Source organism: Montipora capricornis, chromosome 6 (genome assembly GCF_036669925.1).
Source record: "Montipora capricornis isolate CH-2021 chromosome 6, ASM3666992v2, whole genome shotgun sequence".
Lineage (NCBI taxonomy): Eukaryota > Metazoa > Cnidaria > Anthozoa > Scleractinia > Acroporidae > Montipora > Montipora capricornis.
This window is the reverse complement of record NC_090888.1, coordinates 65811799-65839767: the sequence shown is the minus strand read 5'-3', so window position 1 is coordinate 65839767 and position 27969 is coordinate 65811799. Positions and strand designations below refer to the sequence as shown.

The 27969-nt window shown below is 40.8% G+C and overlaps 1 protein-coding gene across 1 annotated transcript; it reads left to right on the top strand.

The window, feature by feature from the left end:
- The first annotated feature begins 192 nt into the window (after positions 1–192).
- On the top strand, positions 193–24446 carry LOC138052914 (solute carrier organic anion transporter family member 4A1-like). The gene is made up of 10 exons (XM_068899515.1): positions 193–468; positions 3588–3730; positions 6997–7188; positions 11927–12306; positions 13994–14396; positions 15173–15350; positions 18010–18157; positions 19988–20166; positions 22089–22303; positions 23373–24446. The coding sequence occupies exons 2-10, from the start codon at positions 3607–3609 to the stop codon at positions 23513–23515; spliced, it is 1962 nt and encodes a 653-aa protein (XP_068755616.1). The 5' UTR covers positions 193–468; positions 3588–3606; the 3' UTR covers positions 23516–24446.
- Positions 24447–27969: the final 3523 nt, after the last annotated feature.

Genomic DNA, 27969 nt, shown 5'->3' with positions numbered 1-27969 from the left:
CGGCACTTGTACTTTGTTCGACTGGCCCTTCCCCTTGCATAAAAAACTGTCTGCAAGAAATAGAAACCGGATTTTACATGGTCACTCCACAGAAATAGGACAGCCAAGAAAATGGCTGTGCACGACAGTTGTATTAGCTTCCAGTACTACCGTCCACACCCTCGGCCAAAATATATTCACTGTAGGCGAAGCTCTGCCAAGTAGGTGAATTAGGAATTGTATCTCTTTCTGGTATGCTGCAAACGATTTCAAACCAAATTTAATCTGTGTATTTTGATTGAGCGCGTAATTAACCTTGTGAGGCTCAGTTGCCGTAATGTCATTCACAATGCAAACGATTGGTAATGTAATACTCTTTTAAGAGTGTTTCCATTTGTGCAACGGCGTCACATGTCATTTTGCCTTGTCTCGACACCAAGAGGACAGAAAGACTACTCGTAGCAACTTGTTGTGTTTGAGGTGGTTTAGGTAAGTGCTTAGTTAAAATCTCGTCAATTAAGTAGAGGTTGGTTTTAAAAATGCCTATTCTTTTAGTCTCTTTATCTGGTTTTATTATTATGATACTAGTCCGTCCATGACCGGTCTGTGAGAAGATAACGTGAGTGTATGTTGATCAAGTCGCATTTTTTCAACGAATTCGGGCCATCTTCCAAAGACAACCACCTTAATTAACACCACATGTGGAGAACGATTCTACGTACGTATCGGTTCTCAACAATTGAGACGCTAGTTTACTCCCAGTTAACTCCTGTTAGCGCAGCGGGGAAAGGAGATCCAGCGCAAATATCAAACGTCAAGGCCTTCACAAAGTTTTCCCGGCCGTGGGACAATATACCAAATTTCGTGACAGAATTGCTCAATTCGCATGTGAGCTGGCAACTGTTACTGGAGGTGATGGTGGTCTGACATCATTAACAAAGTTAATTCGTGTTCAAGCCTGTTCGTTTAGTAATTTGACGACTTAGTGAGAGTCATTTACAGCAGGACGATTGAGCAAAAAGCATTAAATTTGTTGTCGGCATTGCTATTTTGACGTGGAACAGCCTTGTGTTGAAAGGGTGATCAGATCATATAGTAAACTTAGCAATGCCAAAAACCGGCAGCGCTTCATGGATGTCAATCGGGGCTTGAGGATTCGTCTCACTTTCAATTAAGTGCTCAGTTATTTGCTTTATGGATAAAGAAGGAAAATGACAAGCACGCAGGTCCCTCTAAGCCGGGGGGGGGGGGGGGGGGAAAGGTGTGCTGCTGTGACCCTGGAACCCTTAGCCTATACCAGAGCTGGTTTCAGCTGGATTTTGCTACCCTATACTAGAGTAAACTCCCCAATCACTCCTATCCTAGAGTAGCTGTTTTCCAGAAACTGAGGTCACTAGCACAGTCTAAAGCAAAGCTATAACAAAACCTTATAGCACAATCACTTCTTTCTTAAAAAGGATTTATTTATACTTGTCCAGCAATGCCAAGCACTTACGTACGCATTATCAAGACTATAAATTGTTTAATTTTAACCAGTATTAACTACCGATTTCCGTCTGAATCCCAATTTTTGACAGTTAATAATATCCAGTAGCGTTTTATGATAGTCATCTATCAACGCTGTTGAGGCTGAGTCGTGAAAACTTAAACTTGCTGATTTCATTTTTTTATATTTTTGAGTAGCAATTCCTGGTTTCCTTAGTCTTGACAAAATCTTCAACCAGCTGGTCAGTTTCGTCAAAAATGATACCCAATTCTAAACCCAAACGCTCTGATTTATATACCCTATGCTAGAGGAAACTGCTTGAAAACCATACCCTTCACAGCGGCACATACCTATATAGCCCATATATGGCAGTACCCCCCCCCCCCCTTCCCCCCGGGGCCTGTGAAAACCATCCGTCTCTTTCCATGGTTCAGAACTAAGTCGTGCATGGTTCCCTATCTGTGGCCAATCACTCGATCACCATCTTTATTTACATGACCACATCACCGGGGACTCTTTGCCCTGCTCCTTGTGAATAGTGTGTGGGATCTTCAACGTCCCACGGAGTTTATGAAGACGGGTTGTGAGACGGGGCCTACGGTTTATGGCCTCATCCTAGAATACTTGATGGATTTACAAATGCAACACTTTTTCCTCAGTTATTTAAAGACCCTGAATGTTGGTCCGGCCGGAGTTGAACTCACGACCTCCCGTACCCTAGTCCTAAGCTAACCGGTAGGATCGTTTATTTGTCATGCCGGTCGATCTTTTGGGAATTAACTCTTTCAATTAGGAGTAAAAATGACAGCTTGACTCTTGTGAAAGAATTCAATAACTAAAGCACAGTTCAAAGAACGAAGATTTGATAATAAGGGGCGTACATTGGAGTTTCAGACGGCACGGGCCACCTTTAAGCGCGTTCGTGTTTCTTCAGTAGTGCCGACGTTCTAGGGAGTTGTAACTCGATTTCGCTTCCCCGTACTTCACGGTACAATGCACTGCGAAATAAAGAAGCTAGTTTTACATAATATTTAAGCTGAGATAAAAGGTCGCTCAATTTAGGAATTAGCTTAATTATCTCGATAAGCAGGCAAAGAATGAATTACAAATGATCAGTAAGTGAAAAGACAATCCCGACAATCACCTTTGACGTCATGAAGCTCACGATATCTCACGTCAACCGCATCTTATGCGAGAGTATGTTCATCATATTCAAGGCCAAATAAATATAAACAAAATGAAGGCTTAACGAAAATTCGGCCTTCATTCTAGGAATACCTCCCTTTTTTAAACTACGGAATAAAATTCAGGAAGGTTGTCAGTTACTAATTTTTCAAAACGTGATAGACGTTTGAGTTGTGTACGAAGAACACAGTTACTGCAAACGATTAGAAGAAGTAAAAACGTCGACAGTTTCTTCTTTTAGTTACTAAAACTGAATCACCTTCTTTTTTAGTGATTGAGGTTCAACTGACTCAATCAACGCATGAGAAACTGTTCACAGGCGACGAAAAAAGTTCATGGCTTCTGTTTCTGGTGATAGTCTGTTGTCAAAGCAAGCCTACGACAGGATTAAAAAACATGAGCTAAAAATAATATTATAAACTGCGAGCTGATGATCAACTTGAGACTTCCGATAGTGTGCGCGCGATTCCAACGCAGGCGAAAATATTCTATCTTCTTTTCGCTACTATGTATGACGAATTGTAGGGAAAAACATCAAAAACCCATCCAAGCCTTTCCGCCCGACTACGCGCTCGAGGGACTGTGCTAAGGGCACACGGGCTACGGTCTTTTCGGCTTCACCACGGAAACAGAGCGAATGAACCAAAAATATCGACCCCAAAATCGGCATTTTCTTTGCTTCGAAGAGACTCAATTTATGCTAATTTAAATTTATATATTTATGTTTGGTTGTTGTTAAGACATCATTAATGGCGCATAAGCTCTTGTTCCAATATATAAGCCCCTTTAGCGACTTCCTATTAAACGTCAAGGCTATTAGCCTACTTACCATTAATATCATCTTAATTGGTTCAAAAATTTAAGTTTAGTGTGTCTTTTTTTCATCGCCGACTATAGGCGTTTTGACTGTGTGCTCACTGTTTGCTATTTTTTTCAGTTTCGATTCTTTGATCAGTATGGACAAGCAAGATCAACACGAGCTTCACTATGGCTGGTTTTCATTCAAACCAAAATGGCTACAGATCATGAACAATTCCAAATGTTTTCTTTTCATTTCCCTCCTTATAGCAGCCCTTCAAGGTTTGTTCCTAGATTAGACCCAGGCTTTCATTTTATCCTTTCGTTATGATTTGAAACAAATATCTCAGTTATATTATGCTATTTTTTGCACCGTTCAGTTTCCTTGTCCTTTCGTTTCGGTTTAAAACGTAAAGGTTAGATTTTAGTAATATTCAATACTAGTTGATGGCCCTGTGAGCTTGTGTTCACCGTTTCTATTCACCGTGGGAAATACGGTCAAGCCAAAACGCAGACTGCAGACTGTGCAGACCCGAGGTAAAATATGGTGTTACCTTCACTATTATTGAGAGCTAACCGTAAACAGGCTAACCTGAATGTTATTTAGGCCTAATTAGGCTAACCGAATGTTATTTAGGCCTCATTTAGGTTAACCGAATTTTCATTTTACAGACGGTCTGCACAGTCTGCAGTCTGCGTTTTTCAGTGTCCCTGGGAAATATAGGACAAAGTAAAATATACATTTGATTGGCCGGATCGGATCGGATCGGACCGGACCGGACTTGTCCGGATGGGATTGACAAAACATGGACCGGATCAATAACAAAATCCCTGCCAGTCCCTGACAATTGCACAATAGCCTGATTTAGGAACAGAAAGGGAACGTCAGTTAACGAAAGTAGAGCCCGCGGAATAGTTGGGATTCTACTCGACTAATATGGCCTAATATGGATATTTTTGCTGCGCGCGCCATCGTCAACTGACATTCCCGTTCTGTTGCTAAATCAGGCTATTGTGCAATTAAAAGGGACTGGGGTAAAGTAAAGAAATGTAAAGTAAAGAAAAGAAAAGAAGACCGTTGTGTAAGCAGTGTACGCAGTCAATTCGTCCCATCTTATCTTTCATAATTCCCTTCGGAATCTGTAATCACCTTTGGAAAAAGAACATTTCGACAAGTCTCAATAAATGAGGAGACGACTACACAAGAGAAAAAGGCACAGAATTTGAGCACGTTGTCTGGTATTATTGATCCGGTCCGAGTTTTGTAAATCCGGTGCGATCCGATCCGATCCGATCCGGTCCGGTCCGGTCCGATCCGCTCTGATCCCCACTTTTCCAACGGCCCATTTTATTTAAGGAGGGGTAGCACCTAATAATGTTACAAAGCTATCAAATAAACTTGTGGCCCTCAGAATTTAGTTCAATTCAAGCAGTTTAAAGCAAATCGCCTGGATAAAAGTCGCTTTTACACAAAATTATCATGTGTGTGATGTAACGATAATTTTGTCAGTAAAGGAATTCCACATTACCATTTTCCAGTTTTAAACTTGAGACTAGCTAAAGATTTTCCCTAAACACCCTAAAAGCTAGCAAAAGGAAGTAGTATAAGAATGACGTACATAGAACATAATCAAAGAAAGGAAAGACGGTAAAACACAACTTTGTTTATTTAATAAATCCTTGATTATGGCTCCTGATTTCAAGCATTATTACTTTTACGTTAACTTGACCATGTACAATAAACAAATTTCAATTACGATCATTAATTTAGTTGATGTCTCCTTTGAGACAGGGATTTCCACTCAGAAGACTTGATGGTAATCAAACTGAACAAGAAACGAGGCCTCGATTGTTCAAAAGGTGGATAAACACTAGCAACACCAGTTTTATCCAGTGGGCTAGTAGTAATTTATCCAGTGGATAAGTTGTTGTAGTTCTCGCGAGTTGTGGATAATTCCGGTTTCCCGCCATATTTCCACTCCCCATACACGAAGAGACACGACTCCTCCCTCTTTAAATCCAGCGGTATTCTTGTTTTCATGTAAGATGTGCTCGAATCTTGATGTGTAAAAGCACGAATCTTGATGTAAGTGTAGCTCGTTAAACATGTAAATATGAGCTTTGACATTTTTTTGGCGAAATTTGATGTATGTATTACAGTCTTGATGCATATGTACCACCTCTTGATATATGTATGTCATTCTTATTGTGTAAATAGCACATCTTAATGTTTTTTTCCTTTTCAATAAGGATACCCGGTCCCGATCCCGACCCCGCGTTTTGGCTACTTTTTGTAGGTAGTAGCCAAAACGTGGCGCCGGGGCCAGGGTCGGGATCGGGGTGTCTTTTTTCCCCCAATTTGTTTTGTTTCATTTTTTGTCGTTATTCTCCTGGGCCCGATTGTTCGAAAGCCAATTAACTTAATCCAGGATTAGCGTAAACTTTTGTTTCATGTTTTCACCTTTTTGGTTAAAGTTCCTTTTGCTTATTTTTGTTTTTCAAGATCGACATTTTATCCGAATATCAGCGTCGAACAGCATTTGGGAGTAGAGAAATAAACTTCTTGGTTAATTTTTAATCTGGGATTAGCGTTCATCGGCTTTTGAACAACCGGGCCCTGTACTGTTATTTTCGAATGACCGTCATCTGTCCTTCATTTATGGTGGAAATTAGTAAAAAAAAAAATTAAGGAACCCACGGCATGTATGAAAGCTCCCTTTCCGAAAACCGGAGTTCGTTTTTCTTTTTTTCGAAATTAAGATAATTTCCGAAATTGCTGAAATTGGAGTTTATGGAATATACACCAACTGCCAGAGACAATGAAGACTCGCTGAGCTCCACACTTTAAAATCGCATTGTAATGTTTACTCTGAAAAAAAAAACAACAACAACAGAATCACACTTCCACGATGGTCGTCACGCAGTCACGCAACGTTCTCTCGTGTTGTTGTCAATGTTGTTGTCTGACTTTACTACAAACGGTTTGTAGTAAACTCAGAGTCGCACAAGAAATTGCTAGCTAATTCTATTCGGATGTCAAGGAATCGAATCCAGTTTTATGATTTAAAAAAAACACAGCAATATTGAGAAAAATTTTGCGAAAACAAGCAAATGAGAACGTTGCGTGACGAACATCGTGGAACTGCATGTATTGCGCAGAAGTTTTTGACGAAGTAAACATTAAAATGTGGTTTTAAAATGTGGAGCTAAACGAGTCTTCAGTGTCTCTAGGAGTAAGCGTATATTCCCCACAAATACTCCAATTTCAGTCGGAAATTCTCTTAATTTTGAAAACCAAAGTAAGATGTCCCTTTGGCAGCTTTCGTATCATTATGTTCCTTATTTTTTTTGACTAATTTCCACCGTAAATGAAGGAAAGGTGCTGAACATTCGAAAATAACAGTACAGGGGAACAACGACAAAGCTTGAAACAAAAAAATATTGGAAAAAAAAAAGACACCCCGACCCCGTCCCCGGCCCCGCGTTTTGGCTACTACCTTTTTTGTGAAAAGGACACATAATTCTTATGCTTTGCATTTAATTCCTAGGAATGACTGTGAATGGCATGACAGGTATAAATCTTCCTGCGCTTGAAAAACGCTTTCAGCTGACCAGTAAAGATCTTGGTCTCATTACTGCTTCAAACGACATATCCGCTATCTTGCTCATCTCGTTCGTGAGTTTTTATGGTCAGTTTGGCAATAAAATCAAGTGGATTGGTCATGGAGCTATTGTCACAGGTGAGTGCGGAATTACCGTATTCAACAAAACGTAATTTAAAATGAGACGACAGCTTTATTGAGTACAACAACTAATATATCTTGGAAATGAACAAGGAGAAATATATCCAAACATAAAGAACGTAACATGAAAGAAGAAAATAAATAAAAATGGACATAATGGGCAAGCTCGTTCCCAGGGCTTTTTGTCGGCGGTGAAAAGCCCTGGCAACGAGGTTGCCCAATGGGGCAGGTGCGAATCGCGGCAAACCCATGCGGTGCACCGTCCTAAAGTGTATTCATTAAAAAATAGATGAAATAAATAGATAAAAAAAATTCTTGTTGGCATGGGCATGATCGGACAGGGGTCCACGTGCATTGCCAGTTAATGTCAAATGAATTTTTAAGCTAAGAGGTTTTACAGTAGATTCTCAACAAAAGACTAGAAAGGAAAAGGACTCCAAAAACTGGTGGGAGGTGACTGTAGGGTTTCCCTGCGCGGTTCGGGATAAAATTCTCCTCCTCCTACTCTTTGTACCCACTTGTCTCGATTCTTTTCATCTGTCGCCTTCAGTTCTAATTTACACAAGTAAAAAGTTGAATTTATAGTGTACACAGAATGTTGATAGAACAAGGAAACAAACAAAAAACAAACAAAAAAACGTCACAATGTATATAATTGCAAAGAAAGTTTTGATGTAGGTTTCTCCCAATGAATATGAATAGCTTCTTTGATCTTAAGTTGGAAGGTTGTGGAAGAGTGATCTAAGATGCTGAAGCAATCATTATAACATAAAGTGCGGTATATCGCTGAGAATTTTGTAAATGTCCAAAGATGTGAGAGGTCCCATCGCTAACCAGGTGCTCACGCACGCATGTGGGAAAATGCCGAGAGGTTTCGCCGATATAGCAGGCACTACATCCCGCACACACAAACTTGTAAACCACATACACACGGGGGCCCACGAGGGTCTTTTACGCCAAATATATTACTGATTTTAAAAGATGAAAAATATAACTTAATGTCTATGTTATTACAATATAAACGTTTAACAAAGTGACGAACCTTTTTTTGCGTGACAACAGAAAAGAGGGCCAATGTAAGGTATTTTGAAGCAAAAGGTCGGTGTAGTGTCTGAGATGGAAACCGGGGGATCCAGAGTAAAAATAGAGAATGAAAGATTCACAATTGTAAGCTCGTGTGGTCGTCAAAACCTCAAATTTTATGATTTCACGACGTTGCTGTGAGGAGTGCCGCGAAAATATGTGCTGACATGTGTGCACACGTGCAGCACGATTACTTTTCCTCTTTTAACCAATGATATTGATGTTTTGTGACGTTCTCGTTGATGGCCTCGTCGTAGATCTTAAAGTCCCTATTAACTCGTTCCGAAGCATTTATTGATGGAAGTAAAAAACGATTGAAATCCGTAGAATAGAATTCGAAGTCCAGAGCCCGTAAGTTCATGAAAGGTAAGGTGCAACAATGTTAACATAATCATTCCTGAAGAAAGGTATTTTTTCTCCTCGATGATGACTCGGAGATGATCGGAAAAAGTCCGATCGACTGCACCTGTGCAGGAATCGAACCTACAACTGCGCTTTTGAAGACTCGAGGCAGCTTGGTGCATGCTTGGCCATTACCGTAAACGCTCTGAAATTTGCCCTTGGAAACAGTACCTTACAAGATGTAGACTTTCCAAAGCACAATATTTGTGGAAACATTAAAATCCTCGGAGTGTATTTTGGTTATGATGTGAAACAAAGGGATGCCCTAAACTTCAGACAAACCTTAAAGGACATGAAGAAATCAATTAATATGTGGAAATGGAGGGGCCTAGCTTTATTAGGAAAGATCCAAATCGTGAAAACATTTGCACTTCCTAAAACAATGTATAGAACATCGGTTATACCTCTTTCCAAAGAACTAATTAAGGAGGCAAATTCTATTATCTATCGATTCATCTGGAATGGAAAAGATAAAGTTAAACGCCACGCTTTAATATCTGATATTAAAAATGGTGGATTAAGAATGCTAGATATTGAATCTATGATTAAAGCTAAGCGGGTCATGTGTTTAAAGAAAGTTTTGCAAGACTACCCAAGCTCTTGGAAAATTATTCTTGGAAAAATTCTTTCACCAGTTGGGGGGCGTTTTCTTTTATTCTGTAATTTCGACACGGCTAAATTAAAAATTTCCTTATCAGCTTACTACAAGGAATGTCTAGATGCTTGGTCCGAACTAAACAGGATATTCACCCAGCTCTACTCACGGGGTGATTAATGAAATTATCTGGAACAATAGGTTTCTTTGCATTGACAAAATGTCGATATATAGAGGTGATATGATTAAATTAGGATTCCTTAAGATAGGTGACGTTCTGCGGGCAAATAACTCGTCTCGTTTTAACGTGTACGGCACCTCACTGTTATCTCCTGAACAAAATTTCTTTTTAACGAGCCTTATCGATTCCTTTCCCGCTGAATGGCGCGCCTCCGCTAAATCTTTTACTGACTCGTCGTTGATTGAAGAAATTCCAAATGATCCCAAAGTTAGATTGGGAAACGGAAACTCAGTTCCAATCCTCGACATCTCCTCCAAACAAACCTATGAAATCTTTTTGAGAAAGAAGCAAATTCCACCCACTGCAAAAAGAAAACTAACAGATAAATACCCTGATATAAATGTGGAATGGGATAATGTTTACTCTTTACCTTTCCCTTCAACTTTGGAATCGAAGACTAGGGAGTTTCAATACAAAATCTTGAATTGAATTGTCTATACAAACGAAATTCTTTATCGTTTTGGCTTAGCTGCCTCCGCTAGTTGCACCTTTTGTCAGGAAACAGCAGAATCCATCGAGCATTTACTCTTTTCCTGCAAAATCTCCTCTGAATTTTGGAAACATGTTTTATCCTGGCTTAAAGACAATGATATTTATATTGAAACATTGAAGGAGTGGGACATAATTTTTGGGAAGTTCGACATAAAAGACAATTTTACTTTAATAAATCATTTATTGTTACTAGGAAAATATTATATTTATTCTAAAAAGTGTCAGAATAGTCTGTAATGAATCTTTATGGTATATTTAATTCATTTCCTGGTGAATGATCTCTTTACAATTTTCCATACGAATTACCACTTCACTCGAGCGTTTCAGGCCTTAAGCACGGTTGAAATCTAAAACTCAATACTCAACTAGCTTCAACTTGACACTCGAAGCGATCCGACGATCGATCAACACTCAGACTATAAGTCCTTCTTTTACACGTGACTTTCTTCCCGCCACACGTAATGTATGCTTATTTATGTCAAATCTATTTTTAACATAGTCTACCAACGGCTCAGGGTTTTATCGCTCGGATTAAATTGATTTATAGAATTGAATTCCAAATTGCCAGAGAAAAAAATAAGCTTTCACAACATTTTATTAAATGGAGAAAACTTGTCGAAGTATTGACCTAGGAAGAGATGGTGGTGGAAAGAATATCACAATACACGTAAGTTAATAGGCAAGTAAATTTTCGTTTGTTTCTTTAGCGGCTTGTAATATATGTCCAATCTAATTGAACTTATTAAACTACGAAAGTAGTTTATTGTATTTAACGTATTGTAAGTAAGTTTATTGTAAGTATTATATTGTATTTAGTTTATTGTAATTATGTATTGCAAGTGATGTATTGTAATAGTTCATTGTAAGATATCGTTAAGCGTTAGGCATAAAATTGTAACATATTATTTACAAAATGTAGCAAAAAAAAGAAAAAAATACCAAAAAAAAAAAAGTAAACGCTCTAATAAGCCTCCCCCCCGCCCACCCTATCCCGTGTAATAACTCCACCTTTCTTATAATCACCCCTATAGCCTCAAGTTCATAATAACCCCCCTCACCTTCCCTGGAATTTTGTGAAATAAACACGCGCGCAATATGATTTTCAAAGCTCATTTTACTCTAAAGGCGGGGGTACACCTGAGAGCCGTTTTCACGCCGCTTTAAATCGGTTTAATGGAAATATCTCGTTCGCGTTTCAGGCAATGCAAAAATCCTATGCGTAAAACACAAATCAATGTTTTGGGGTGTTTTGTAAATTTTTTGGTGATTTTTCTGTACATTTGGGAGGAATGATGTAGTTTAAAAATTAGATATTGAAGTTAAAAATTGATATATGGACACCCAAACAGTCCCCTACCAACCTGGTGTGCTCTTGGGTTTGGGTCAACTGTCTGTTGGTGTTCCAAAAATATTTCTCCTTCTTTTATCCCCTCTTTAAACCTCTTAAAATGCCCTTCAAATTCACGTGTACTCCCACCTTAAGCTTTACAGTGCCAACTTCAAACTTCATATAAGCTAGTTTTTGCGCTTTCTTATCAAGTTCTGGTTTCAGGACATTGATAACTGCTCATGACTTGCCTACTACGGTATATACTCTGTACGAGTTGAGTGACTCGAGTTTTTAATAATCCCAGCCCCCTTCCCTAATAAGCCCCCACCCCCTCTTCGAGCCTTAAAAGTCAATAAGCCCCCGGGCTGTTATTAGAGCGCTTGCAGTAATTAAACACTAATGATTTTCCCGCTTTACAGCTTGGACTGAAATAACACCAATAGTGCATTCTCGCAATCATAGAGGAGGATATAGCGAAAAAGATACCTGAAAAACATGGTATAGAGATACCGTTCTCCATTCATTTACCGGGATTAACATGTCACCATTTTCCTTTCTCTAACTGTTTCAGTATTTCCTTTTTGTTCTTCAGCGATCGGCTTCTTTGTGTTCGTACTACCTCATGTTATTGTTGGTCCGTATCAGCCCTTACTTAAAGATACCGCCACTTCTTCATCACGGTCGCTCCAAGAATGTGTCGTCACAAACAGCACGTCCACTACTGACGCTTGTTTCTCCGGATACGAGTCAAACTGGTTGTCCCTGGCTTTGTTGTGTTTAGGGCAGCTGCTCATGGGAGCGGGAACGACACCGCTGTACTCACTTGCGCCGGCATACATTGACGAGAATGTGCATCCAAGGGCCTCTCCTGTATATCTTGGTATATTCTACGCGGCAGCCATAACAGGTCCTGGGCTCGGCTTCATTGCCGGTGGAGCGATCTTAAATGATTTCTACATTCAAATCAAACAAGTAAATCCTCGTTTAAATGGTTTAAATCTTAATTTAAGGGGTAATTAAATGTATTTAGCGGCGGGGCACTAATCATGACACTGTGCTGAAATCAAATTAAGTCAAATTAACTCTTTTATCAAATCGAATCAAAGGCTGATTTTTGAGGAGAGGAGGAAATATAAACCGGAGTCTTCAGAGAAATCTCTTGAAGCAGAGAAGAGAACCAACAGACTCAACCTCTGTGTGACGCTGAGTCAGGGAATCGAACCCGGGCCACCTTCATCTCTCATCTCATCAGAGACTGAAGCTGACGCCTCAATTTCGTTCCATGAATGTTGACCATTATTGTTGGCACATTTAACTTTATTTACGTCCTATTAACGGTCAAAATTTCGGCTTTAGATAACAAAATGATTCATAAAATAAATTTCGCTAAGACTGATTTTCCCGTTTCCCGCGGGGAGAAAACTCCTTTTTGAGAAATCCAAGGAATTTACTTCACTTGATTCTTCGGGAAGACGAAAGACGACACTGAAACCAAAGCCACGCTTCAGGCTGTCAGTTCTTTAATTTTGGAAAAGATACTTTTGGCACGTCGTGAGTCGTCCCAACAAAAGAATATTTTTGGCATGTTACAGAGATAAGCTGGGGCGAGCTTACCATGCATATACTTGTCAGCAATAAATGATTCTGAAAAGTGTGGAGTGAAAAATTAATGATTGATTTAAGTCCTTACGACTAACCTGGCTAAAGAGAATTTTCTGCGAAAATGACGGCACTTACATCACTTACTAAAACGTTTTGGCGGCCCTTTCTTACTTCTTATTTCATTGTAATTATGATATAAAGGATCTTACAATCTCTTCTCAATTTTATACCGAGTTGCTTCAGTGGTGGGCGGATTTTCGAGACGCGTTTTCTGCAGAGAAACCGTGGCACAATATAATATGGAATAACAGACATTCGTATAGATACTAAACCAATATTCTAGGGTGGCCCACAAGGGACATGATGCAAATTAAAGAGTTGCTGCAAATTTAAAATAGTTGCTGCAAATTAAAAGAATGTTGCTGCAAATTAAAACATCAAACGTATGCGCGCGCACTGAAGGAAGGGCAGGTGCAAAACAGAGGTCACGTCACAGGTCACAGGTCCCAAGTCACAGGTCATTGTTTTAGCAATACAGAGACAACCCTAACTGTTTACAAATGCTAACATTAGACCTAATTAAGCCTAAGGTTAGCTTTAATGGATGTTTAGGATAGGTTCTGTATTGTTAAAACAATGACCTGTGACTTGTGTTTTGTATCTGCCCTTCCTTCAGTGCGCGCGCATACTTTTGATGTTTTAATTTGCAGCAACATTCTTTAATTTGCAGCAACTCTTTAATTTGTCGCATGTCCCTTGTGGGCCACCGTAATATTCTAACGGCGATGTATTAACGTAAGTTCAAATTGTAACATTGACACAGATTCAAATTCACGCACTGTAACCAACACTTGCAACTGAAGATGATCGATCGAAACATGTCTTGTAAACTCAAAGTTGTTGTCCGTCTTTTACGAATACTGGTTTGTCTGCTTTTATCCAAACTTATTTTTGTGCGTCTCCCAAGGACTGATAAAAATCTCTGACCTGGGTGGGAATGAAACCCACGACCTACGGATTAGACCACAGCTGATGGTTGTTTGTGATGTTTTCTTAGCCAAGCGGAGCCAATCTTACTTCGAGGGACCCTCAGTGGATAGGTGCCTGGTGGCTCGGGTACATTGTCACAGGCGCTATCATGTTCCTGATAGCCATTTTGTTGCTCGGGTTTCCACGTGAGTTACCCGGATCAGCGGAGATGCGCGCACGAGCCATTAAAGAGGGGCAATTGCCAAAAGAGGACCAGAAGATCAAAGGAAAATGGAAAGATATTATCCCGGCCACGACGCTGCTCATCAAAAATCCAACGTTCTTATTCAATTCCCTTGCAATTACAGCTCATTCTTTGTATGGGGCGGCAGTGAGCGCGTTTCTCGCCAAATTCGCTCAGGTCAAGTTTGCAGTTAACCCAGCAGTTAATGGGATCTCACTGGGAGCAGTCTTTCTCGTCGCTGCTTCAGGTAAACGATGTTTACTCTGTTTTTTGCTTGATTATTTGTTTCATTGTTTGTTTATTGTTGTTTACTTGTTTATCAATGATGACTCGCGGATATACCCCGGGAAAAAATGGACCTACAATCCGGGACAAAAGACTCAGGGACACTTGTCAAATTTGGGCGAAAAGATGAGAATTTACTGTACATGTTTTCATCGTTATATGAGCAACGCGTGTTTTTCTTTCGCTACCTTTTTCGTCCCCCTTCCTCCCAGACAATGTTGAAACATTCGAGCGATTGATGAACTAATCTTGATTTAGGAGACAGTGAAAAATCAACATGGTAATAGGGGGAGGGGGAAAGGCAGGAATTGTCCCAACAGTGGACCAGGATTGAAGCGTAGCTTCCACTTCTCAGTGGTAGAGCATCCGAAGTAGTAATCGGAAGGTCGTAGGTTCGATTCCTGCAAAGAAGCACTCGGATTTTTTCCGACTATTCCCGAGTCCTTGCTCTTACGAGTCTTCGATAGCTCAGTGGTAGAGCATCGGAACTAGTAATCGGAAGGTCGTAGGTTCGATTCCTGCAAAGAAGCACTCGGATTTTTTCCGACTATTCCCGAGTCCTTGCTCTTACGAGTCTTCGATAGCTCAGGGGTAGAGCATCCGAACTAGTAATCAGAAGGTCGTAGGTTGGACTCCTGCCAAGGAACACTCGGATTTTTTCCGTACATCCCCGAGTCCCCATGGTAAAAACATACCATCCCTTCATTGACATTCTTATTTTTTTCCTTTTTGTTGTAGGTGGTATCGTTTTAAGTGGTTTTCTTGTCAGAAGGCTAAATTTGAAGAAATCCTGTAAACTCTCCGCGAAGTGGTGCGTAATTATTTCGATTTTCTCTGTGTGGACAGCCCTTGCTTTCATTATACCAGGATGTGATGAGGTCAATTTGGCAGGAGTGGTCAAGCCTTACCATAACAGGTTATTTAAATAAACCACGGTTAGACATAGTTCGCCGCTAAGCTGGATTGAAGAAATTTGAATGTGTAGTTACAATTCAAAGACCTAACGTTTCTACACTCCAGTCTCATATCATCGTATCATAACAGTTTATCTACCCTCGGATATTAGACTTGCTTGGTGTAGCTAATATAGGGTCTTTAAGATCTACTACTACTACTACTACTACTACTACTACTACTACTACTACTACTACTACTACTACTACTACTACTACTACTACTACTACTACTACTACAACTACTACTACTACTAATGCTAAGTCTTTCGCGGTTATTTCATCTCCTTCACTTCGAATAATGTGAACAAATTATCCTAAAATTGAATTTATACGAGCGGTTTCAGAGTCATTGTGGTCTTGTCCAGGTTTGTAACCTTAGTATACTCGAGCAGTGTGTGCCTTTCCTTCAGGTTCCAAAGGCTAAGACAACAGCTATGGCACAAAACAATTCTTGGATTTCATCCGACGACACGGCAGCCATGTTGGTGGAAAGAACAATAGCAAAAACGCCTTTTGGGAATTTGAATCTTGTCAAGTGGGTAAAGACTTGTTTCCATATCTCAAAGTGCCCTTGGACGTGAGGGGCCTGGGGTGGCGGTAGGGGGTGAAGGGTACAATAGCTGACACAACCCAAACCTTTACAGAAATGCTAACCTTAGGCCTCATGAAACAATATGCTTTAGATAATGTTTAGGACTAAGGTTAGCATTTTTGTATGAGTTTGGGTTGTTTCAGTTTTGTTGTTCCAGGCCCCTCACGTCCAAGGGCACTTTGAGATATGGAAACAAGTCTTTACCTGTCAAGTGAGTGACAACCAAAGAACAACATTATTGGATTAATGAGACAAAAAAACCATGGGCTACACATTTTATTAAATTTCTCAGTCATACTCTTCAAGACGTAAGCATACGACTGCGAATCTATCATCAAAATCGTTCTCAGAAATTCATTTATAAAAAGCTTCCACACATTGTACAAGATAAGCAATATGAAATAGCGATATTTCTTGTTTACAAACATTGACGTCATATTACTCGTGATATTCCAATTTGCCAACCACGGAACAAAAGAAGTTATTGCTTCAACAGTCAATAGACCTTATTCACGATGGCCGCCATGTTGGATTTACTATTATCATGCAAATTAGCTTCACACTTGTGAGGGGGCAAACAACACAAGTTCGAGAGGTTGTAACGAACATCTTAGCCACACAGATGATTTGTTTTACGTTAATTGAATGTTTATCACCTAAGTAGTAAAATAGAATGATTACACAAGTTACTTCGATGTTTTTTTAGTGAAAAATGAGCAGATAACGAAGTAGAAATTCAAAATGTCAATGGCAATCAAAAGATATAAAATTATTATAAAAGGTACTTAATTCTAAATTCTAAAATGTACTTTTAGCAATGTTATTTCAATATTTTGACGAGCCGATATTTCGCAATTCGCCTTTTTTCCAATGTTTGCCCCCAGCATAACACATGGCTAATTTGCATGACAATGTGAAAACCAATATGGCGGCTATCGTGAATAAGGCCTATTAGGTTCTTAGTATATGAATAACAATGAGTGACGTCACGGAAAGTTAAATCTTTGAAGTGGATTTCGTGGACCTTGTCGCTGTCTTTGATTATCATTAATCCTTAAGTCTCCGCAATTTTTCCATCTTGTTTACGTCATACAATGTGCGCGAATTATCCTAAAACTAAATTTATACAAGCGTTGTTAAAGTAAAAATAGGGAATAAAAATTTCACATTTGTATTCTCACGTTGTTTCCAGAATCTCAAATTCGGTCCCTATTGGGGAGTTTAAGCAACGACCACCCCGCAGAGCAAAAATATCGTTGGTTAAAAAAGGAAAAATACTCATGCTACAAACGCAACACGCATTTTAGTACAATAGATGGTTTTCAACCAATCTCTAGAGACATATCTAGAGATAACAATAGTGTAATGTACAATTGCTGGTGGACGAACAAAAGGAGGAAATGAGGGATCTTTTGTTTTCGTCCACCAACATGGCGGCGATGACGTCACGTGAAAACCACCTATTCTTTGACGTACTCAACAAAACAACAACGTGACTTCACCAAATTTCACGTTTTCACGACTACGTGTGCATACAACACTGTTCAAACGGTTCATTTTCTACCTTTACTTTTTAAATTAAGCTTTCGTACCAAAGTGGACAAGATGGTGTAACTGCGAAATTTTTATGATAGCACTAATTTTTTTTCTGAGCTGGCGTTTTCATCGGCTATTTTTGGTCCTCGCTAAAACTCCCTATGGAACTAAATTAAGATGGCCGTAGTATTGATCCTTCGAGACCCTGAAAAATAGTAGTGACATTCAATTTGAAGATGCCATGCCGTACACTAGGCAGCCTCTTTTGCTCAGTCTCTAAGATCGTGAGAGTTTGAATCCGTGACTTCCCGCTTAATAATGCCCTCCAACTTCGCTTACAGCCCATGAAGAAAAAATATTAGTTATAAAGTTGGGTTTCCTGTCTTAAGCTGTTGATCATTAGGAATTGACTTTCTCCAAAATATTGACGTGGTCTAGATTGTTGTTCCAGTTAACCCCAATTTGCTCTGTTTTCTTTAACCAAATAACAGCTCGCTGCCGAGTCCTCGAAGCCCGGTCGCCTCTTGCAATGTAAACTGCAGGTGTTCCCTCGCCAATATAAACCCCATTTGTGGACAGGATAAACTGACGTATTTTTCACCTTGTCACGCCGGCTGTGAAACAATTAAAGGATCGCAGGTGAGAAATTTATCCGAACTAGATCATTCTTTATCAAAAAGCTCCAACAATGTGATTCATATGTAGTTTAGTGCTCAAACACAGGAAAATGCACTAATGCAAGTCGTCTTTGGTTTTGCTTCTCTGCGGTTGAAAACACGACATAAGATCTTAAGGAAAGCACTATTAAACGTTTTGCTTCCTGAACTTACTTACTGAAATGAATAATTACTTTGAGCTCCTAACACATCCTATTGCCATTACTAGTCTTATAAAAAAAGTTACTTGCACTTAAGTCTGCGTTCTAGAAACCATGGTCGCAAAATGATAATTCTGACGAATCAGAATGAACACAATAAGATGGACCAATCAGAGCTCTAAATGAGAAGATGCAGCCGGTGCAAAGCGAGGGAAATCACACAAGAGCAAATTATGATTGGTTTTGGTTCTAAAGTATACTGGCGAGTAGGGTGAATCCAGTTTGGAGAACACTTGACTCGCCTTCCATTAATGTCCCCAGGATCAAGAGTGCATTAACCAAGAGCAAGAAAGTGGTTTCAGGTTTGGCCCCATCAGCGTCAGAACAGTACCTATTTTTAAACCAAGTTTTGCGGGAAAATCAGTAAACTATTCTCGGTTTTCACTTGACGTCACGGCCGGCATGTTGGAGCCCCTAAACAAAGAAACGGCGGCCATGTTCGAGCCTCGACCAAATCCTCCGGGAATTTAACTATTATTATCCAAACGTTTTTTTTTTATTTATTTACTTTTCTGACGGCGATCGGGACCAGGCCAATTTGAATAAATCTTACTCTTAACTTGGTTGATGGACTCTTGCCAGGATAGATTCGTGGGCTCGATTGAATCATGTTCGCTGTGTACGCTGCTACAAGGCATTTTTCTCTCAGGGCTCTGCGTTTTTATCCTGCTCTCAAGAAATTCAATATCACGTTTACGTAAAACGCGAAAAAGTGACCACGTGACCATGATCTTCACGCCATTTTCTACGTTTGCAGGCTGCCGCTTGCCGTTTCTACGTGAAAGTAGGCATTTTCGCGTTTCCCGTATACGTGAAATTTTATTCTACATAAGAAGTTGTTTGCGGAAAAAACAGTACCTCAAAACCATTTTCCGGTATACCAAAGGAGGAAAATTAGGTTTCATGGTTATAGATAGTTCATAACTGACTACTTGTCGCAAATTCCTTCACGAACTCACGTTGAATCTCTATTGACCGACAAAACAGCTTCATCGAAACTCTCAAAATTTGACGGGTAAGGATTTTCATTTTATACACCGTCTTTTTCCTCAAACAATGTTTAAAAAGACTCCGAGCTTTGTTTTTGCATTTTAGTCACTAAATATTCGAGTTGCCGTAGGTCACGCGAAGCTAAATTGACAACCTTCTCTCTATTTTACTTGACACGTGAAACAGCAAGCCGACGTTTGCTGTTTCACTTAAACATGATGCTAAATCTCTCTATTGTGTTCCTTGCACGATCCATGGAATCCTTTATGCGGTTAATGGGTTGCAAACCAATCAAAAGCGTTGTGGTTATCAGCCCCAGCCTGATTGGCCGAAATTCGCCGTGACCCCTCTTCTAAATTAAGATAATACCGTGAACTGATGGGCAAGGCCAAATGACAGAGATCGACACTTCTAGTTTATTAGCCTCCCACGCAGACACTCTTAGGGCTTCGTCACGCGTTCCTTCCTCAGGAGTGACGCTCGTGGGGGAGGAACACGGCTTCTGTTCTAATCTGATAGATGTTTTCAGTTACCGACCACCGCAATTCCAACTTCCGTTGGACCTTTATTCAATAACACCAGCCTTCTTTTCATAATGCCAGGCCTTCAACTGTAGTTGCATTCATACTGGTATGAGCAATGATACGCAAGGAACAGCCAAGAAAGGCTTCTGTGACAGAGGATCCGGCTGCAAGTTTTACTACCTCTTTGTTGCGGTTGTCTTTTTGCTGCTTGTTATTTCTTTCTTGAATGCGATGCCAAACAAAACTGTGATTCTAAGGTAACAACATGACTGTGTATTTACACAATACAAACACCCACTCAAGTCGGGCTTACACGAGAATGATAGAGGCACCAGGCAATGCAGCACACGACGCGCACGGTGCAGCCCAGTGGTTATGGCCTGGTGATCCCGGGTTCAAAACCCGTTCTGACCACTAGTCGGGTAGTTCCTGGTTCATCTTCGCGGCCGCACTTGTAAATAGCCAGCTGGCTAATCTCCAGTACGGTTGGGATTTTTGTTTCATTAGCTTCGTTTCATCGGCCCTGAAAAGCCCCTATGGGGAGTGGTCAATTTTAAGTTTTATGTTATGGTGGTATTTAAAGTGCTCCTAAACTCAAATATATTTAGTCTTCAATAGTGATCTCCCCCACCGAAAGCAAACATATTTGACGATTCTTTCCTCAAAATTTCGCTTTTTAGAGAGACTTTCATATGACTTTGAAAAATAAACGTAAAAACAGAATGTAAACAAGAATGCAAAACGTTTAATTGGCTTATCGAACAAAAACAAACGAGCGCGAATCGTCATTGGCTTGGCAAACGCGGATGCAAACAACGTCATCTCTCTATGGAACTTTCTGGAAAGCGATCGGCATTTCGCTTTGACGTCATTTGATTTATGCAGTAATGTGATTGGACAATCGAACTGTTTCCTTGGTGGGAATAATGAGAAGCTTTGTTTTGATCTGGCCAAACATTGGTCCGTGAAACAAATTGCGAACACTTTTTCAAGGACATACGAAAGGCGCTCTATCTGCGGGGCAAGACGCGTTAAGTTATCAAAACTAGCAGACTAGGACGGCAACCGGAAGGGACAATTTCGCGTTCCAGGACAGTCCTGTCTCCCAGATTTTTTTACTTATCATCTCTAATGAAGAAAAGACACTTAGCAATGTAAATGTGGTTGTGTGAAGACAAGATAAAAAGGAAAACAGTTCACTTCCGGTTGCCGTCCGGGTCTCAAAACCACGCGTGCTTAAGCTCCCTAGTAATTTGTACCCACGACCGTGATGTGAGAAACATGGGTTTATTCTCGATTTTACGTCACAAACTGCTTTGCAATGCAAAATTTCTTTAAAAACAGGAATGCAAAGCAGTCTGTGACGTAAAATCGAGCATTGATGCCTGCCTCTCACATCACGGTCGTGGGTCCAAATAATTATACTAGTTCAGCAAAGTTTACGTGGCTTGCACGGCACAAAAAAAGCGAAATTCTCTCTAGCAATGCTGACATATGTTTGCTTTGGATGGGGAGATTTATATAGGGAACAAAACAAAATTGAGTTTACGTGAAAACATTTGTATGATGTAATTTGATGTAAACGTTACACCTTTTCGCGACCAAGGAAAAATGGCATCTTTATCTGGTATGGAGAGCCTGCTGAGACAGCCTGCGGTAGAGTAACAGGTTATTTTATCATTTGAATTTCGTGGGCCCAATTCGCACCCGGGTGAAAGTTTTCCTTTTCCTGGTCTCGAGCCATTTACCAACTATTGCTTACGCTCCTATAGATCTCATTGCGATTTCTGCGCACTATAACGTTACCATTAATTAATTAGTTGATTCTAGATTGAAATGGGTAATCTGTTGGGTCAGTACGCAGCTATTACAATGGCTCTCGGGATTGGCTCAGAAAACAATGGACCAAAACAAACAACCAATCAAAGATGGACCGTGACCCTAAAAGCGATAGAGCTGCGTCCTAAAGGAAATTAGAGGTTGTAAAGAGCTGCTTCCTATCTCAATCTTTTGTCCTCTAACACAACGTTGTAGAGGTGAATTTCAGAGCACCAACGACTAACCCCAATTCAAGAGTGTAAATTGATCTCGGATAATTCGCATGTATTTCAGCGCCTTAATTTACTGAAGCCCTTACCATTTCTGTGCAGTCTATCGTTTCCCTTTTTTTTCTTTGTAGATGTGTACCACATAATCAACGATCATATTCCCTCGGATTTCAGTTCATTTTCCAGCGCTCGCTCGGTCTTCTGCCAGGACCTGTTCTGTTGGGATGGATGTTTGATGTAAATTGCCTTTTCTGGGGAAAGAGCTGTGGAAAGCGCGGTCGATGCCAAATATATGACATCTGGAAACTCTCACTGATAATAACCTTGTTTGGATGCTTCATGAAAGGTGAAATTTATATTTTAAATTTGATTTCATATGAATTTGTTAAGTCATAGCCCGATCGATTTGCAGAGTTGGTTAAGGTCGCGGGTTTAATCTCGGCTGGACCAATATTCAGGGCCAAATGCTACCACTACCACTACCACTACCAATACTACCACTAGTACCACCACCACTTCCACGGTCGCTTCCACTACTGTTACCACCATCACTGCTACTTCCACTACCACTACCCTAATCCTAACACTACCACCACCTCTACCTCTACCTATAACACTACCACTGACCACTAACAGTAGGACCTGCAATAGGCCATATTTGTATTCTCAGTATTGGACTAGAACTGTTGTAGCTTACAATGGAGGCGAATGCGGGGGAATGTATTAAAAAGTATTGCATTTGAAAAGATTTCCCCGCATCAGCCTCTATTGCAAGCTAGCTCCAGTCCAATACTGAGAATACGAATATGGTCTTACTCTACTACACCGGAGCAAACACGTTGATGCTCTTGAATATCATCATATCAGCTACTACTTACTCCTCTCTTGTCACTGTTAGGTGGTGCCATATTAGTGTTTTGATAATTAAAACAAGCTCTAGCAGTACTTCATAATTTGCTCGTAAAATTACCCTAGCTGGACGGTGTTGTAATTTTCGTAGAATGTCACTCAATTGTAATGGATCACTCAAGCCATCCTAGACGAGGTTACAGTGGTCGAAATGCGATAGAATCAAGGCCCTATAAGTTGGTATTGCAGTGGATACAGAGATGAGGGACCTAAGAGCCCTCTGCGTACCTAATGCCGAGGATTCCTCTCTACACACTTCGCTAATGTGGTTGGACCAAGAAAACATATCAGCAGTAATCACACCTAATGATTGTGCATGCTCAATCATTCATAAGTTAGCCATGATTCTAGCAAGCAAGAAGCCCCTGATTATTTGCTTTGGGCCAGCAGTAGTGACTTGTAATTCAAAATTCTTAGCTTGTTGGAGTGATTTCGTTCCTTGTTCTGGAAAATAACGAAAAGCAATTTATAACTTCTTTTTCCTTTTCTCTCCGTTGTCTCCATAGCTCTCAACGTGCTGTTTTATTTTATCTCCTACTGGTATTGTAAGTCAAGTTATGATGACGACCAAACCAATACCACCGCGGAGGTCGAACAAGGCACTATTAACGAAGATTTGGACCAAAAGTCTCTAGAAAGTCAGTTGTAAAAGGCTGCCGGAACAGTTGAGGTCTTGCAATGTACAGTCCTCGCGAGAGGAAGTTTCCGCGAGTTCTCACTTGTTCTACCCGGTCAAAAACAATACCAGCAACGGGCGTAGGCTGGTAGTCACATTCTTTCTGAGCTACTGTTAAAGGGATCGATTTTTAGTTAATTAAGTCCCGTAAACCCAAAACCAATATAACTTCTCTGACAAACCGCAACAGGCGGAAAAAGCACGATGCCACTTGCTCTGTAAGCCGCTAAAGTTTTGACTGTGGTCCAAATTGATTGAAAAAGTAGCACGATATTTTAAGGTTTCCTTCAAAGTGTTCAGTCATGCATAACAGAAGCAATACAGGGCGAATAATGAAGTGATGTGCTCATTAATTAATGGACGCTCCAACACTTTTTTTTTACCAACTACTAGTTGTGTAGTTCACTGAAAATGAAAAAATTAACTAATACTTTTAAATTTAGCCCTTGTATGTCCAAACTGATTTTAGGTGTTACATATTTTGTTCGCAAACAATTCATACGAGCTGTCAGGCACATTCTGTTTTCGTAAATGTGGAAAATTCAAACCAGCTGGAGTGTCGAAGTTTATTATACTTCATTTCTTTTGTTTTAAATTTGTTCGATTTCGGCCGATTCAGGGTTGTTAGCCAGACCACAAATGAGCAAGGCAGGAGGACGTAAATTTTAAAAAAGAGAGAAACAGTCATTTGTTTCTCAGGGAAGGTCAAAAGTGCTCAAAACAAGTGAATAGAGAGCTACGTGGTGTGGATGTATCGTCATTTTCTTGTTACTAAATCTTGCGTAATTACAATTTGATGGAAGTCCGTTCACTCATGCATTAGAAGCGGCAAGCGCTTCTCAATAAAATATTATCCGGTGATGCAATAGAGCGTGACCCCAAATAAAACAACATTTTAAGTTTACAGCAATGCTCGAAGACTCCTTCTTGGTACTTTCCTTTTCCACAGTTGTGGTTACACACACCTTGGGTTCGGGGCCATCCGGAGAGTAAATGAATTAGGTTTGGATCAGCTCAGGTTTCGTGTTACCATTGGGATGCGGTTACACAGTAAATGACTTCCCTCAGGGTAAAATATAATTACATGTGAGTTCACTGACGTTTCAAATTATAAACAGATAAACAGAAAGATTATAACTTAATCTTAACTTCGTAAACAACAGTCTGAAGGGCAAACTCACGAAAAGAAAGAAAATACTCACAGTGATCGTGACATTAACCAAGCTTATCAGAGGTCAACTCAGAGCATTGCAATTAGCTACGTTCTGCTTTATGATTGGGCAAGCCACCTCAGGGAGCAGATAAATGGTGCTTTTCAGTTCAGGAACTGCCATGGGAAGTTCTTTTTGTTCTTTCTGATGTTTGAACGCTATTTACCCGTGGACGAAAACAAAATATTTCTCATTGGCTTCTTTTGTTCGTCCACCAGAAGTCGTACATTTCTCTATTGTTATTGGTGTCTCTAGAGGTTGGTTGAGTTGTTTCATGCTTTGAGTATTTCGTACTAGACTTGCTTTCGTTCCGCTCTTTAAAAAGTGTAAATTCCTTTCATCTACATCTACATGTCCCAGCATTTGGAGAAGTCCTATTTACTTGTGGCTGTTTTTGCTTAGGAGGCCTCATACACGACAAGCCCTTTTAGAGACCTTACGCCAAGCCCGGCCACTTCTGCTGGAAAGAACATAGTCACAGAGGACAGCCATAACACCGGAAACTTCATCCCCTACTCAGTGCTTTAAGAGACAATCTCCTTTGTTCTTTTTTAAAATGCAGTTTTATGCAATCTCCAAACCCAGAGGACTAAGCAACTTAGTCCGATCAACTCGGACAGAGAGAGTAAGTAACGCAATGGACCGAATGCATAAATGGCGGCCAAAAATGTATTCTTAATTTTCACGTGACATCACCAAAATTAAAAAATATGTAATCGTCAATCTTTTTGAGATTTTAGTTTAGTCAGGCATGAGAACAAGCGAAGATTTATCTTTTCACAAATCTTCAGTTTGATAGGGTTTTTCGTCTTGTGATGAAGATAGGTTTTCACCCAACTCACTCACTCACTCACTCACTCACTCACTCACTCACTCACCAGAGAGTCTTAAACACCTTAGTAAGTAAGTAAGTGAGTGAGTGAGCAAGAAAGAAAGTACCGTAATTAAAACTTTATTCACACACGCTTGCCCCGTCAACTTAATAATTATCCCTGAAAGCTGATTTCCACAAGTGGCGTGTGGTTGCAATAAAATGAAAAAATCTAACATGTTACGACTAGTCTGTGGATGGACTCCTTCCACACTTAGTACCTCTGTGGATGGACTCCTTCCACACTTAGTACCTCTGTGGATGGACTCCTTCCACACTTAGTACCTCTGTGGATGGACTCCTTCCACACTTAGTACCTCTGTGGATGGACTCCTTCCACACTTAGTACCTCTGTGGATGGACTCCTTCCACACTTAGTACCTCTGTGGATGGACTCCTTCCACACTTAGTACCTCTGTGGATGGACTCCTTCCACACTTAGTACCTCTGTGGATGGACTCCTTCCACACTTAGTACCTCTGTGGATGGACTCCTTCCACACTTAGTACCTCTGTGGATGGACTCCTTCCACACTTAGTACCTCTGTGGATGGACTCCTTCCACACTTAGTACCTCTGTGGATGGACTCCTTCCACACTTAGTACCTCTGTGGATGGACTCCTTCCACACTTAGTACCTCTGTGGATGGACTCCTTCCACACTTAGTACCTCTGTGGATGGACTCCTTCCACACTTAGTACCTCTGTGGATGGACTCCTTCCACACTTAGTACCTCTGTGGATGGACTCCTTCCACACTTAGTACCTCTGTGGATGGACTCCTTCCACACTTAGTACCTCTGTGGATGGACTCCTTCCACACTTAGTACCTCTGTGGATGGACTCCTTCCACACTTAGTACCTCTGTGGATGGACTCCTTCCACACTTAGTACCTCTGTGGATGGACTCCTTCCACACTTAGTACCTCTGTGGATGGACTCCTTCCACACTTAGTACCTCTGTGGATGGACTCCTTCCACACTTAGTACCTCTGTGGATGGACTCCTTCCACACTTAGTACCTCTGTGGATGGACTCCTTCCACACTTAGTACCTCTGTGGATGGACTCCTTCCACACTTAGTACCTCTGTGGATGGACTCCTTCCACACTTAGTACCTCTGTGGATGGACTCCTTCCACACTTAGTACCTCTGTGGATGGACTCCTTCCACACTTAGTACCTCTGTGGATGGACTCCTTCCACACTTAGTACCTCTGTGGATGGACTCCTTCCACACTTAGTACCTCTGTGGATGGACTCCTTCCACACTTAGTACCTCTGTGGATGGACTCCTTCCACACTTAGTACCTCTGTGGATGGACTCCTTCCACACTTAGTACCTCTGTGGATGGACTCCTTCCACACTTAGTACCTCTGTGGATGGACTCCTTCCACACTTAGTACCTCTGTGGATGGACTCCTTCCACACTTAGTACCTCTGTGGATGGACTCCTTCCACACTTAGTACCTCTGTGGATGGACTCCTTCCACACTTAGTACCTCTGTGGATGGACTCCTTCCACACTTAGTACCTCTGTGGATGGACTCCTTCCACACTTAGTACCTCTGTGGATGGACTCCTTCCACACTTAGTACCTCTGTGGATGGACTCCTTCCACACTTAGTACCTCTGTGGATGGACTCCTTCCACACTTAGTACCTCTGTGGATGGACTCCTTCCACACTTAGTACCTCTGTGGATGGACTCCTTCCACACTTAGTACCTCTGTGGATGGACTCCTTCCACACTTAGTACCTCTGTGGATGGACTCCTTCCACACTTAGTACCTCTGTGGATGGACTCCTTCCACACTTAGTACCTCTGTGGATGGACTCCTTCCACACTTAGTACCTCTGTGGATGGACTCCTTCCACACTTAGTACCTCTGTGGATGGACTCCTTCCACACTTAGTACCTCTGTGGATGGACTCCTTCCACACTTAGTACCTCTGTGGATGGACTCCTTCCACACTTAGTACCTCTGTGGATGGACTCCTTCCACACTTAGTACCTCTGTGGATGGACTCCTTCCACACTTAGTACCTCTGTGGATGGACTCCTTCCACACTTAGTACCTCTGTGGATGGACTCCTTCCACACTTAGTACCTCTGTGGATGGACTCCTTCCACACTTAGTACCTCTGTGGATGGACTCCTTCCACACTTAGTACCTCTGTGGATGGACTCCTTCCACACTTAGTACCTCTGTGGATGGACTCCTTCCACACTTAGTACCTCTGTGGATGGACTCCTTCCACACTTAGTACCTCTGTGGATGGACTCCTTCCACACTTAGTACCTCTGTGGATGGACTCCTTCCACACTTAGTACCTCTGTGGATGG

Bases quoted from the DNA above. Each gene is read 5' to 3' on its own strand.
- LOC138052914 (XM_068899515.1), top strand. From the start codon at position 3,607: ATGGACAAGCAAGATCAACACGAGCTTCACTATGGCTGGTTTTCATTC. The intron at 3,731-6,996 runs GTTTGTTCCTAG...TTTAATTCCTAG, and splicing joins CCTTATAGCAGCCCTTCAAG to GAATGACTGTGAATGGCATG. The intron at 22,304-23,372 runs GTGAAATTTATA...TTGTCTCCATAG, and splicing joins GTTTGGATGCTTCATGAAAG to CTCTCAACGTGCTGTTTTAT.